The sequence below is a fragment of the Gouania willdenowi genome, chromosome 22 (assembly GCF_900634775.1).
Source record: "Gouania willdenowi chromosome 22, fGouWil2.1, whole genome shotgun sequence".
NCBI classification, from domain to species: domain Eukaryota; kingdom Metazoa; phylum Chordata; class Actinopteri; order Blenniiformes; family Gobiesocidae; genus Gouania; species Gouania willdenowi.
The window spans coordinates 16,333,057-16,346,470 of NC_041065.1; the positions used below are offsets into that span (position 1 = coordinate 16,333,057).

At 36.7% G+C, this 13,414-nt stretch overlaps 1 protein-coding gene across 6 annotated transcripts in view; it reads right to left on the minus strand.

The window, feature by feature from the left end:
• klc1a (kinesin light chain 1a) overlaps positions 1 to 13,414 on the minus strand; it is a 32,670-nt gene that overhangs the window by 7,009 nt on the left and 12,247 nt on the right. For 2 of the 6 annotated variants that reach the window (XM_028437313.1, XM_028437311.1), the window contains exons 5-13: positions 11,344 to 11,572; positions 10,141 to 10,228; positions 9,070 to 9,171; positions 8,287 to 8,460; positions 6,942 to 7,041; positions 6,610 to 6,662; positions 6,456 to 6,523; positions 6,143 to 6,251; positions 5,506 to 5,667 (exon numbers count right to left, since the gene is read on the minus strand). In XM_028437313.1, the coding sequence (XP_028293114.1) occupies positions 5,506 to 5,667; positions 6,143 to 6,251; positions 6,456 to 6,523; positions 6,610 to 6,662; positions 6,942 to 7,041; positions 8,287 to 8,460; positions 9,070 to 9,171; positions 10,141 to 10,228; positions 11,344 to 11,572 (1,085 nt within the window). Of the gene's footprint in view, positions 1 to 2,289; positions 3,599 to 5,505; positions 5,668 to 6,142; positions 6,252 to 6,455; positions 6,524 to 6,609; positions 6,663 to 6,941; positions 7,042 to 8,286; positions 8,461 to 9,069; positions 9,172 to 10,140; positions 10,229 to 11,343; positions 11,573 to 13,414 lie in introns of those variants that run through there. The other 4 variants (XM_028437316.1, XM_028437315.1, XM_028437314.1 and 1 more) reach the window with 4 other exon arrangements.

Below are 13,414 nucleotides of genomic sequence, written 5' to 3' on the forward strand. Positions count from 1 at the left end.
ATGTGTGGCACACATTTGTTGAGTTAAAGCGACTGTTGGAGGCAGAATATAAAGGTAGATACGTTGCCAAATAAGAGAACTTGTAGAATGCAATGTGAGAACTTAAAAAAAAACATGTGAACATGTACAGTATGTAAAAATGTTCACCTGTATAAAAAAAAATCCAAAGGTATTTCATGTCTTAAATGATGGGGGAAAAAAGTGAACTTGCTCATTGGGAGCTCGAGATGAATTATTTCTTAAAAGTTCGCAGAGCATAATAAATGTTAATGAAATACACCTGGATATATACTGAGTGACTGTGGGTAATACTGAATATAGATTTGTAATAAACAGAAGCACATACACACACACACACACACAGTGTGTGGGTTTGCAAGGCTGCTTAAATTTCATATGAGAAATGAAATCGCTTCAAACGTTGAACGTCATATCAAGGTCAAGATGAGGTCGTGATCATGACGTTCAGATTATTATCAAGCATGCATATACTTGATAATAACGTGGTCACAAATGTGTCGACTGATATTTACACAAATAAAATGACGGTTGCAAACTTTTTTTTTTTAAATATATATTATTACTGTTGCATATTATTCTATACAACCACAACTCTGCGGTTACAACTTCTCCAAACAGTCTCTGCAAACGTCTCTGCAGCCGACGTTTGCAGAGCCGTCGGCTGCAAAACAGATTTGCACCTGTAGAAATGCCAATAGGGTGCAGCGTACTGTATATATCTGCAGATTTGATGTGGATTTTTCCAGGAATATTGATAAAATATCATTCTATCCAAGTCATTGTCATTGTGACCTTGGGCAAGGCACTTCACCCACATCGCTTAGTGTGTGTGTGTGTGTGTGTGAGTGCTGGCGGTGGTCGGAGGGCAGCTGTGGCTACAATAGTAGCTTACCACCACCGTGTGGGCAGTGAAAGAATAATGCAGATCAATGTAAAGCGCTTTGAGTGTCTATGAAAGAGCGCTCCTATACAATCCAATCCATTATTATTATTATTATTATTATTGATAAAATACTTAGAACGCGGCCAATAACCTGGAAAATACGGCATTTGTATTTGCTTCACAAAGAAAAATGAGCTAATAGAGCCCTTAAGGACAGAGTGTAGGAGGAGCAGATAAAGAGAAGAGGAAATCATTATTTCACTTTAACACACGTTGCTTGTCAGTTAGCGTCTAATTGTGACTCAGAGGAAATATTTCCTCCTGAGGATGACAATGGGTCAGGAAGTAAAAGTGATGATGCATCCATGCAAGTTCACACGACAAGTCTGTCTCAGAGATGACTTATTGTACCGACCGATTAGCCTGAGCGCTATTGACAATAAGGTCGTCACAAATGCCAAACTTATTGTTTTTACTATTTTTTACGAGCTTTCTATTATTGACCGAAGATCCAGCACCTTGGGCTCCCAAATTGTTCCTTTACATTTTTTTGTAGCTTACAATATTTAGTACAAAATAATCTGTGAAAAAAAGAAAATATAAACAAACAAATAAATAAATAAAAATAAATGACAAAATAATACCCAGAACAATGCTGCACAAAATCATGCAAAACAGCAACAAAAATACACATATTGACTCAAAAAAGACACAAAGGTACATAAAATGACAAAATAACAGACCTGCTATTTCTTATCTCAGATTGGTCATTATTCTAAATGCTGACATGAATATTGATTATAATGATGTGGCCCTGGGATCAGATACAGTGACATTTTTGTGGCCCCTGCTGTGAGAACATTTGGCCCTCACTAGTGTGGATGGCTAAGTCTAGTCTATACTCTGCACTGGAACCTTCCATCACATTAAAATGTGTTCAATCTTTGCTCCGTTTGCTTTTACTCATTTCCCTTGCCTTCACCGTGCAGTGTATGTAGCCCCTCCCCTCCCCTCCCACACGTGCACCCTTGCTTATAATGTACCATGAAATACTGTATATTAGACACGTAAAACACATCAGAAACTACAGAGATACACACGCACGCACGCACACACACACACACCAGGATGAGCTTGGATTTATTTAGTCGAGCTTTTATTAGAAAGAAGCACAAACACGGCGGAGGATTAGAAGAACACACACACACACACCAAAACATCAACAGCCCGTTTGTTTACAGCATAAACATCTGTTTACAGACAGAGGCAGTGATTCAAAGATCACCTACAGGAAGGAGCTTCAACTCTGACTATTTCACAACTTTTACTGGTTACACTGGTCACGTTTCGGTCATTTCTCATCCTTTTGTGGTCATTTTGCCTGCTTCTAAAGTTGTTAGTCTCACTATATTTACATCTAATGCAAAACAATTCAATTTCTCTCTGTGTGGTAATATTTGCATCATGTTTTATTTTTACTATACTACATAAAAATGTAGTTTTTTTAAAAAAAAAATTTATTTTGACAATTTCGTAGTCTGTAGTTGACGTCTCTGTAGTTTCTTTTTTTAAGCACATTGCTAGTTTACGTTGTCCCTCCATGCATTATATTTACTACATTCTGTGGTACCTTTCACTTTTTGTGATTGTTTTGCATTAAAATGAAATTTCTCTACGTGTTTTGCTTGTTTCTTTCATATTTTTGGTCCGTTTTCTCTTTTTGTGTTGATTTTGCATGCTTTTGTAGTCGTCGTCTGTCTTTAAACATATTAAGTGTCTTCATTTTCTTTCTAGTTGTAGTTATTTTGTGTTATATCTGTGTCAGTTTCCTGTCCTGTGACTTCTTGCATGCAAATATAGTTTTTTCTATACATTTTGCATATTTGTTTGACTTTTTGACCATTTTCTCAACTATTGTGGTTATGGAAATTAAGAATTGAATCATGCTTTGTATTGTTTTGAGGTCATTTTGCACATTTCTGTAGTGGTGAGAGTATCTGAAGTCTCTGTTTGAACACATTTGGTCACTGTAGGTTCAGTTTGTCCTTCTGTGTGTTTATGTATTATATTTACTACATTTTGTGGCATTTTTTTTAATCTCTTTTTTGTGGTCATTTTGCTTTAAAATGTAGTTCCTGTAAATTTTTAGCATCTTTCATTCTCATTTTTGGCCATTTATCTCATTTTCGGCTTATTTTGCGTGTTGCTGTGTGATAATACTGTCTGTGTTTTTTCCCTTCTTTTATTTGCAGCACATTGTAGCTATTTTTCCACTTTCTGTGCTTTTTTTGTGTTTGCATTTTGTTTTTCTATCATTGACAAATATTCTACAGGCATAATCTACAGGCTACGACTATGTGACAGCTGTAACGACAGTTTTAGCGTTCGGGTTAAAACTGAGAGAGTTAAAAGGACAGTTTTTGGGTAAATGTGAGCTCACAGAGAAGTTTAAAGGACAGTAAAGAGAAGCAGGGTTAAAACACACCATTGATAAGACAGGAAGAAGTTTAGAGTTTTGGTACAGAAACAGTAAAAAGCTTCAAACATGAGTAGGAAGGAGAAGTGAGGATTCCATCTGTGGTTAATGTCTGGAGTGAAGAAAAGAGAAGCTGAAGGATGAAGTAGAGGCGAGGCGAGGCATCCGTCATGCAGGAGAGTGTAAGAAGCACAACAAGGCATCTGGAGTTAGATCTGCTGTGGGGACGCAGCAACGACAGAGAGAGAAGAAACAGACACAGACACAGACAGAGAGAGAGAATGAGGTGAGACACACTCACAGAGTCTGAGTTAATAGTGGTAATAACGCAGGAGTTCATCCCAAAGCCCATCACTGATTAACAACCACATGATAAATCAAAAATGAAGCTTTTTCATTTATCATGAACTGTAACACCTCAGTACGTCATTAAACATTTAATACATTTTGATGATGTGTTTCTTTTGTAAGAAATAATAATAACTCAAATGAAATATGATGTTTATTTTGTAATGACCACTAAAATTTGTAGCCCTTTATCCACCCCAAATTGTTTTTAATAATAAAACGTGGGTGTTACAACAAAACGTGAGCGTTATTACCAAACATAGGTTTTATTATAACATAATGTGAACATTTATTGTATTTTGGCAATTTGCTATATAATGTAGACTTCACTTAAAAAATAACCCTTTAATTCCTAAAGAGTTGTGTGTGTGTGTGTGTGTCTGAGGGTTGAATACAGTAGGAAACATCAGTGACCGTTAGACAGGAAGGGAACATTTGCATGATTCTTATGAGCAGATTTGACCACGACATCAACATTGCGTGTGTGTGTGTGTGTGTGTGTGCGTGTGTACAAGCGTGCGCATGGACAGCAGGAAAAGTGGAAAGGAAACAGGAAACCCACTTTACAAACACGCACAAAGGCGTCACCACAAGTCACAGACGAGTACAGTACAGAGCTCATCCTCAGTCACACTGAGAAATACCAGACAGATTTAAAAACAATAATAATAATTATAAATCAGTATCAGGACATAGTAGAGGTTCAAAGTTTTCATCTTATTAGTTAAATTAATATTAATATAGAACTATACAGTAAGTAATGAATAAAATTATAAGCATAAATAAATAAATAAACTGCTAAAACTGTGCTTAGAATCTGCTGTTTGCATTCTTTGTTAGATTCCTAACAAAGTTTAAATACAAGTTAATAGATTATATATGAAGACAAAATTGTAAAATATAAGACAACATAAATAATAATAATAAAACAATAAACAAATCCATGAGGGTCGGGACAAAAGTGTGAAACTCAACCCTGACGTGTTATTATAGTTTGAGCTCTTACAAATCTAATACTCTTAATTAAACCATTTAACTAAAAATGTAAAGACAAAAAAAAGATCATTAAAACACGTGACAGAGATAAAATGAATGAATAAATAAAATAAAAGCTTCTAATGACAATGAGGAGCTCTGACTAAAGATCAGATTTATTCTCACACGTTAACCCAGTGGTTCTCAACCGGTTATGGGTCGTGACCCTATTTAAATAAATTAGTTTTTGATCATGTTTGTTCTACTGAGTTACAAATACAGAGTAGTAAGGATTATTAAAACACGTGACAGAAATAAATTCAGAGCTTTAAATAAAAATGTGATTTATTTTTATTTAGTTATTCGCACAAACACATTAACTGATTATCGACTCATTTAACAAGTCCCGCCTCTACAGAATAAATCTGATTAATTTTAGCTCTACAAAGCATTCTGGACCATTGTCGCATTTTGTGACTAAGATTTTACACACTTTTGTCGTTGTTCCTGTGTTTGTTAGCGTTTAGTTCTTGTCCATTAACTTAAGTCTGCCATGTCACCAGAAGGAACAACAACTACAACAAACTCTGACATAAGGGCCGAAAAAAGCAACTCTTTGATATCACGAAACCTAAAATGTGTTTTCAATGACATGAAACACAGAACAATGAAAACTCTACATTTTCTGAAAATGACAGTTTGCGTGTGAACAACACCTCAGATGTACAGCAGTAAAGTCAGGAAAAGCACAGACTTAAACAATCCTGAAGGTGAAGTTTCTGAGTCTCTGTACTGTACTTACCCCGTTCCACTCCACGCTCATACTCACTTCCTCGCCACCGTCGGGCCCGCTCTCGTACTTCACCGAGTCCGAGGTCAGGCTCTCGCGGCTGCGCTGCTTCTCGCGGGCCTCGGGCTCGCTCAGGACCTCGGCCACGCGCTGCTTGTGCACGTTGTCAAGACCCTGAAAGCGCAAACGTACACAAGACATCATTGACAGGTTGAGCCCAGTTCGTTAAGGACTTTTCTATACATCAGCGAGAACAAAAAAATCGTCAGTTTCATTGTTCAGCTACAATTTCTAACGTCACTCTTCTTGTTCTCGTTTTATTGTTATCTTACTGTGTGCGTGCATGCGCGCTGATCGAACAGCGTACGCACGCAGACCTTTCTTGCTTTACAGATAGATTTATATTTGATAAAGTAAAAGTACAGAACATTTGTTTGTGTAGTAAATAATAACAATAATTCTCAATCTCTTCCCAAAATCAAACCGAATATGAAATTGAGAAAAAGTAAAGCTCACTCCAGCTGAGTCAGCCTTTTCACCTTCTTACACCTTCTCAGAAAAATGTTTAACGTCACAGAATTTTTCCTTTTCCAACAATATTTGACTTTCTGAATTTTTTCTGAAACCAGTACACTTTCTTCTCCCTCACCTGTTTTCTGGAGCGCAGTGCGGCTTCCTCCAGAGTATCGGCCGCTTCAAACTTGCCCTGCCGCTTGTAGAGGGCGCCGAGATTCTTCAGGGTTGTGGTGACGGTGGGGCTACAAAGTGTTGAAACACAATTACAGCCACAATTCATTTTACTCATTTCATAATGATAATTCCATGATTCAAAAGTTACTGTGCTTTTAAAAAGCCCATATTTTCACACATAAATAAATAATAAATAAATCACTGACGGGGTTTATTTAACCATTCAGAACAAATACACACAATTAGGTTTTAAGTCATAAACACACACCTACCTGTCAACTTTACAGGCCTTGTACCAGCCTCCGTACTCGCCAAATGGTGATCCGTCCTTTGGTTTCCCCTGTTAGACAAAATATTAGCTATTGGAGGACTCCACAGCTCATGAAGGTCTTTTTCATTTAAAAAAAAAAAAAAGTCTCTGTTTACCCTGCTTTGTTCTTCTCTTTCCTCAGCGTGCATCCAGATAGGCTTGTTCTCATCTGCATGATACACAAGAAAAGAACATGATACACAAGAAAAAACAAGGCGATACAACATGTGACCTGGCAAAACAAAACAAAACAGAAGAAAAAAAAAAAACACCATTGAAAAAGACGACTTAAAACAAGTTAATGCAGGACAAGACTACAGAAAACAAGATATTATGATACTTCAAAAATCCAGAAGGAAAATCAAAAACCTTTGCAGCTGACATTCACACCACAGTTAATCATCAAACATAAAGAAGCAAAAAGAAAAAAATAGATTTGTGAAAGTACCGTCGACTGAGCCGAACTCCTTCTCGTGAGCGCGGGTCAGGATTTCTTTGTACAGAGTCTCAGCCTGCTTGAACTTTCCCTGTTTGAGGTAACAGGACGCCTGGTGGTCCGAGAGAGACACGACCAGTCAGGAGAGTCACATTTACTGAGGAATATCAGTGCTCAGAACTGAGAAAGTTCATTTCATAATGTTTTACATTCAATTGTAGGGGTGTGAAAAAAAATCGAATTCACGATATATTGTGATTTTTTTTTGTTAACAATTTTAAATCTTTTTTTTTTATTATTAATTTTTTTTCTGATATTTAATCAATATTTTTGTGTATTTGTGCAATATTTCAGTGGTTATAATGCTTTCAATGTGTTGCAATGGTTACTTGATGCACTTGATTTTATGATGGCAGTGTGTATTACCTGCAATATTTATGTATTATATACATTGTATTTTCATATCATCTGTTCAGATCAGTGATTAAACTGACACAATAGGAGAAATATTTTTTTCAGATTTTTGTGCATTGCCAGTAACTCAGGATGATTTATCCTTAATGTTCTCACCTACAGTTGTAGCAATGTCGTCATTACGTTGTCATGGTTACTTTTAGACTTCTACACAGTAGTTTCAGTGAAAAGAAACTTGTTGCACTTTATTTTATGATGACAGCGTGTAACACTACATTTTCTTTCTGTGCAAAAACACTAGAAATAAATAATAAAGATGTTTTGAAGCAAATAGTTTTGACTCATTTTGTCCTCTGAATAATCAATATCTTCTGATGAACATATATAGCAACTTGATTTTTCATCTCTGTGTTTAATTTTGATATTAACTGGGTAGAATATAGTGATATATTGTGACCCAAGTATCGTGATACGTATCGTATTGCAACATCCTTGCCAATACTCAGCCCTATTTAGTTGTGTGTAATTGTTCATTTTTGCAGTGAAACGCGATCAGCATATTATTGCTACTCTGGTGTTAATGGTGAAACTGGTGTCCTTTTAAAGTATCACCTGACTCCTGAGCACAACCAGCCTGAGTCACCATCTAACACGAGGCACCAGTTGATTTAAAACATCCCTGAAGTCACCAGTTTAACTCGTGTTTCACAGCAGTAATACACATCAGAGCCAAAGTCTTTATGGAGGTTATAGTAAACTAGTCAATGCTCAACAGCAGGAGTTGCACTGCAGTCTGGAGAACTGGGTGTTATGGACTAGTGAACAAGATGTGAGACCTGATACTTCTGCAACTTACCAGTAAATGACTGATAATCATGGTGCAGCTCTAATAAATCTGATGATTAACTCCAAACTAAACGGTGCACAAACACTGGTTCCTCACCAGGTTGTTCTTGGTCTTGGCCACATTGGGGTCGTCTGGTCCCAGTTTGGTCTGGTAAATCTCCAGTGCTCTCATGTAGTAGTACTCCACCTCCTCGTACTTGCCCTGGTTCTGGCACAGCAGGGCCAGGTTGTTGAGCTGCTTGGCCACATCTGGGTGGTCTTTACCCAAAACCTGCAGCCGGACATCAGCACACAGAAGACCACATGAGTCTGGGGAATCTGCACCGACAATGATTTTATCCAACCCGTACGATAACGGATCTATATAACTTTAATGGTAAGTTAACTGCAAAGATGAAAAAACCCTTCTTTTTGATGGAAACTCATTTACAAACAATGTTTGAATGTTTGTTTTGTTTTGTTTCTCCCTAATTTAATCAGGTAAGGTGTCAAAGAATATAAACTATATGTGTATGTAAATTATTCAACAAAATAGTAAATAAAATAATCAAAATAACATTAAAATCATCAAATATTTAATTAAACTATGGAAAATAAAATTAAAATAATGACTAAATAAGATAGTAATTAAGTAATTTTTAAAACTCAATTAAAAAAAAATAATGATCAACATTTTAATTTGTAAAATCAATAAAATACAATAGAAAATAATACAATAATAAAGGAAAATAAAACACTAAAATAATTTCATAAATTAAAAAATGTGTGATAAAATCAAATAATTATTATCACAATAAAATATACCCAATAAAGAAATATATAAATACATACATACATAAATAATCACTCCTCAATACTTCTGCTTCGACCTCTGACCCACCTTCTCTCTGATCTCCAGTGCTCTCTTACACAGCGGCTCGGCCTCTTTGTACTTTCCTCTCTTCCCATACAAGACAGCCAGGTTATTCAGTGTTGCAGCAACCTGAGGAACACGCACACGCACACACACACACACTTATAATCCGACTATTCCCAGTAATCCTGAGACCGCGGTCAAACACAGCCGTGCGTTGACTGCAGAGCTATAGAGAGCTTCATTAATCTGGGGGAGCCGTTATTGGTGATTAATTATCATATCAACTGATTCAGATCAGCAGGACTAAGAATCTACATCGTAGGATTTGAGGAAAAGACAGAAGGGAGGGGGGTGAAGGGATGTGAGGAAGGGTCCTTGCAGGAAATACATTTAGAAATAACAAACTTTTCTACTTTCTGGAGTCAATGTTTGTTTTTATCCTTGTATAAACAATATAATTGTACCATGACTTGATTTATTCACACAAACATTATTTTGTAATTATAATCTGTATTTAAATAAATTAAATATAGAGTAAAATTCTAATAGGGACTTGATACCGGTAGTTTGATTTTATTAACCAGTATCACTGCTCTGTAAGTAAAAAATGCTGCAAAAAAGACTAATGGCAATCATTATTTTCTCTTCTGTACATGCCTTATTTATCCATTATAACAACATGAACAGGTGAGTTAAAGACCATCTGTGCAGAGTTGTGGATCAGAGTAATTCAGTCAGAGAAATCAGAGAGCTACATCTACTGTGTGATTGTTTGAAATCATCTCCGTGTTCCAGGCTCAGACGGCTAACCTCAGCTTCACACGACCAAAGGATGAAGATCCACACAGAAGACAAACCTGCTGACACACCTGAGGACATGCACCGCCTTTCAGTATTATAATAACACAAGAGTGTCAAAGTTACTGTAGCTGAGAATCACAGAATAACCCATGAATACCCTCACTGCTGTCACATCTCCTTCATAAAGCTTGACATGACACGTGTTGTAAAATCATTTTATCGCATTAACTCCCCTTAAATGACTTGCTGTTGTTTGTATGATTAGGGTTTCTGCAGTTGCACAGCTGTACTCACAGCTGGATGATCGCGGCCTAGCGTCTTCTCTCGGATGGACAGGGCGTCGTTGAGCAGATTTGCCGCCTCCTTGTATTTGTTCTGATCTCTGATGGATGGAAACAACCCAGAAACACAGGAAACAAAGGGAAACCTGTGAGTTACACACATTCCTGTTTCCCCAGCAACTCGCTTTGAGTCCAGCCTTCACTGGAGGAGATTTGTAGGAAACAAAGTGAAAAGAAACGTCTTGTGAAAGTCTCGTCCGGCTCCTCAGAGTCACTTTTTTTTAATCACATTGGTCCAGTTTCTCTGAAATAGTTGTAAATCTTTGGTTCTGTTTGATTTTCTGTTATCAATGATAACTATATTTGTCACCTGTAGAATATTTATTTATATATAATCACTAAATATTTTGAGTCATATTTAAATTATTCTATTTCATTTTCATAAAATAATAATAAATAAAAAATGTCTTTGTTTTGATTCCTTTTTTCTATAAATTAAACATTTATTTAACCATTTATAACTTGATTTATTGACTCATCGTATGTAAGAAAACATTTAATACATACAGTGTATGTAAATGTCCTGAATAACAATTTGATCAAAATACTGAAGTTCATTTTTTAACTACGAACGTTATTACCGATATAAAACTTTATTTTAACTATTTTTACCCAAGTGGTAATTAAGTAAACAATAACAATCTAAATATTTGAAACCTGTAGTAAGTGTTGTTTTTTTGTTTTTGTTCTTTAAAGCTAGTGACGTTAACTACCGTACTTTAATTTCATAATAACTTTTTTAATAACTTAACATGATAATTATTCAAAACAACCATATATTCTATTGTTATCCAACTACATTTTATCTAAAATTCTCATTTTTTTAAATAACAGTAATAATTATTAATAATAACAATTGGTTATCTGTATTAATATTATCTTTATAATTATATTAATATTATATTAACATTAGTTATACAATATTAAATAAATAAATAAAAGAATACTTGTAAACCTGGTCATGATAGCTCATCTTTAATTATCAGTAGATGATCCTTCACTGCTTGGACGTCCTCTGCTTCTTTGCTCGTCCACATATTTGAGTTTTTTCATTTATATTTCTATAATTTCTTTTAAAAAACGAATAAATAAATCTTATACGTGTGTTTAAAACGTGTGAACGCTTCGTGGTGATTGATGGCTGCTGTGCACTCACCTGTAAACCAGAGCCAGGATGTTGAGCATGGTGGCCACGTCGGGGTGGTCGTGTCCGGAGGTCTTCTCCAGGTCCTCCAGAGCTTGTTTGCAGAGCGGCACGGCCACCTCGTAGCGGCCCTGTGAGGCGTACTGGATCACCAGGTTGTGCAGTGTCCTCAGGCGAGCCGGGATCTCGTAGCCTCCCTGCTGAGCCGCCGCCGCCACCGCGCTGCCATGAACCGGCTGGACTGGAGACACAGACACTGACGTTAAAGCTTCTGCAGACTTCAGGAGGTCCCGGGACTTCTTCTTCTTCTTCTTCTTCTCTGCATACTGTTGGATGGTTTGTGTTTTTATTGTCACATCCCTGAGTCAATTAGTAAACTGTGTGCGCGCGCTGAACAAACAACGTGATCAAAGTAACTGAAACCTTCTGTGATAGTTCAAATATGTCTCCTTGTCCTTCTCTGTTATCTTTAGAAGCAGGAAAACGCTGCACTTTTATTTCAGCGAGTGCTTGAACCAGTTGGAGGAACATCACAACCACATAAGAGAGAGAAAAATAAAAAAAATCTAAATCACAACAGTCATCTCAAGTGTGATAATTATTGTATTGTGTTGAACAAACAATACAATGCTGTGTTTTGCCACCAGTTATAATCACTACCAGTAGAAGTTACACATCAACATTTTAACTGCTCTTTGTATACGTCTCCCAACTCTTCTCCTGTGTCTGTTCAACCAGGAAAGTAACTAAACCAGGGTATGTGCAGGAATCCAAAGGTTCATTTCAATACTTTTTTAAGACTTTTTTAAAAAACCTTTCAAAAAAAAAAAAGGAAGACCTCGTCACCACTTTAAGATGCTGTTAGCAACGCATCTTAAACATTTGGAGTTTGCAATTTAACAGAAATGATGTAAGCGGAGAAGGAATAAAACCTGAAAGAATAAACTAAACTAAAGGCAGGTTTATTGACATTCCCCTCAGGTCACAACAAGTAACAGCAGTTATTCAAGGCCAACTGGAGGAAAACAAGAATTTACAACATGATCAAAATTGTGTGATTTGCTTTCCATCAGCTTCACTGTGTCCATCAGCTCTCTGAGCTTTTCTTTGTGTCTTCGGCACAAGGTTTTTTCACTTGGTAATAAGTTGGGCCATTAATGACCCAGATTTTCCTTCTGCCTGCTCAGCAAGATGGTCTGCATCAATTTGAGGTGTGTTGCACACCTAATGCAGGATTTTGATCCTTTTCTTCAGCTCTTTGACTTTAACTGCATTTATGCCCATTGATGCTATGCTAATCCTTATCTTACAAAGTGTGCAATAGGCTTCCCGGTTGTGATTCTCGACTGGCTTTATCCAATCTTTGAATTGGGCCATCTTGAGCCAGGAGTCAGAGAACTTGCACTTTCCCATTTTTGTTTTCTTCTTGTCTGTTCACCGGAACATTCGCTGTCGAGTGACATCGCACCCTTATGCGTGCAGCCCCGAAGTGATCTAGTTCCGAGTGCGCAACCGAGTCAAAGCTTGAATACCAATAAAATTTAATACCTCATAAAATTGCGATTAAGACTTTTCTAATACTTTTTAACTCATTCGGTGCCAGTCATTTTCAAAATTTCTACTCACTCAGTGCCAGCCATTTGAGAGCATAAATACCAACAGAATATTTTGTACTATGACAATCTGAATTCTGAAAGATTAGAACCTCTACTTTCATCAGAAAAAATAATTCTGTTTCTAGCTTGTTTCGTTCTTCTGTAATCAGCAGTTGAATAGAGGCAAGTTTCACACAAATCACCAGTTTGTGACAAAAAGCTGAAAAAGTCTATTAGTGACTTTGAAGCAATTTTTTTTTGCTTTAGGGACCCCTCAACATTGGTTTCCTTCGATAAAACTGCAAAAACAACACTGAAAACAGGCTTTTGATGGCAGCATTATTATTAATTTGCTATCTGTGTCAGAGTTGAATGGATTTCTTACTGTATTTACACCTTCCTCCAAGTCTCTCCCCCGTCATTCTCCACACATGCAACTTCCTCCTCATCCCGGACATGCCGAGTGTCAGCGCTTGCCCTGTTTTTTT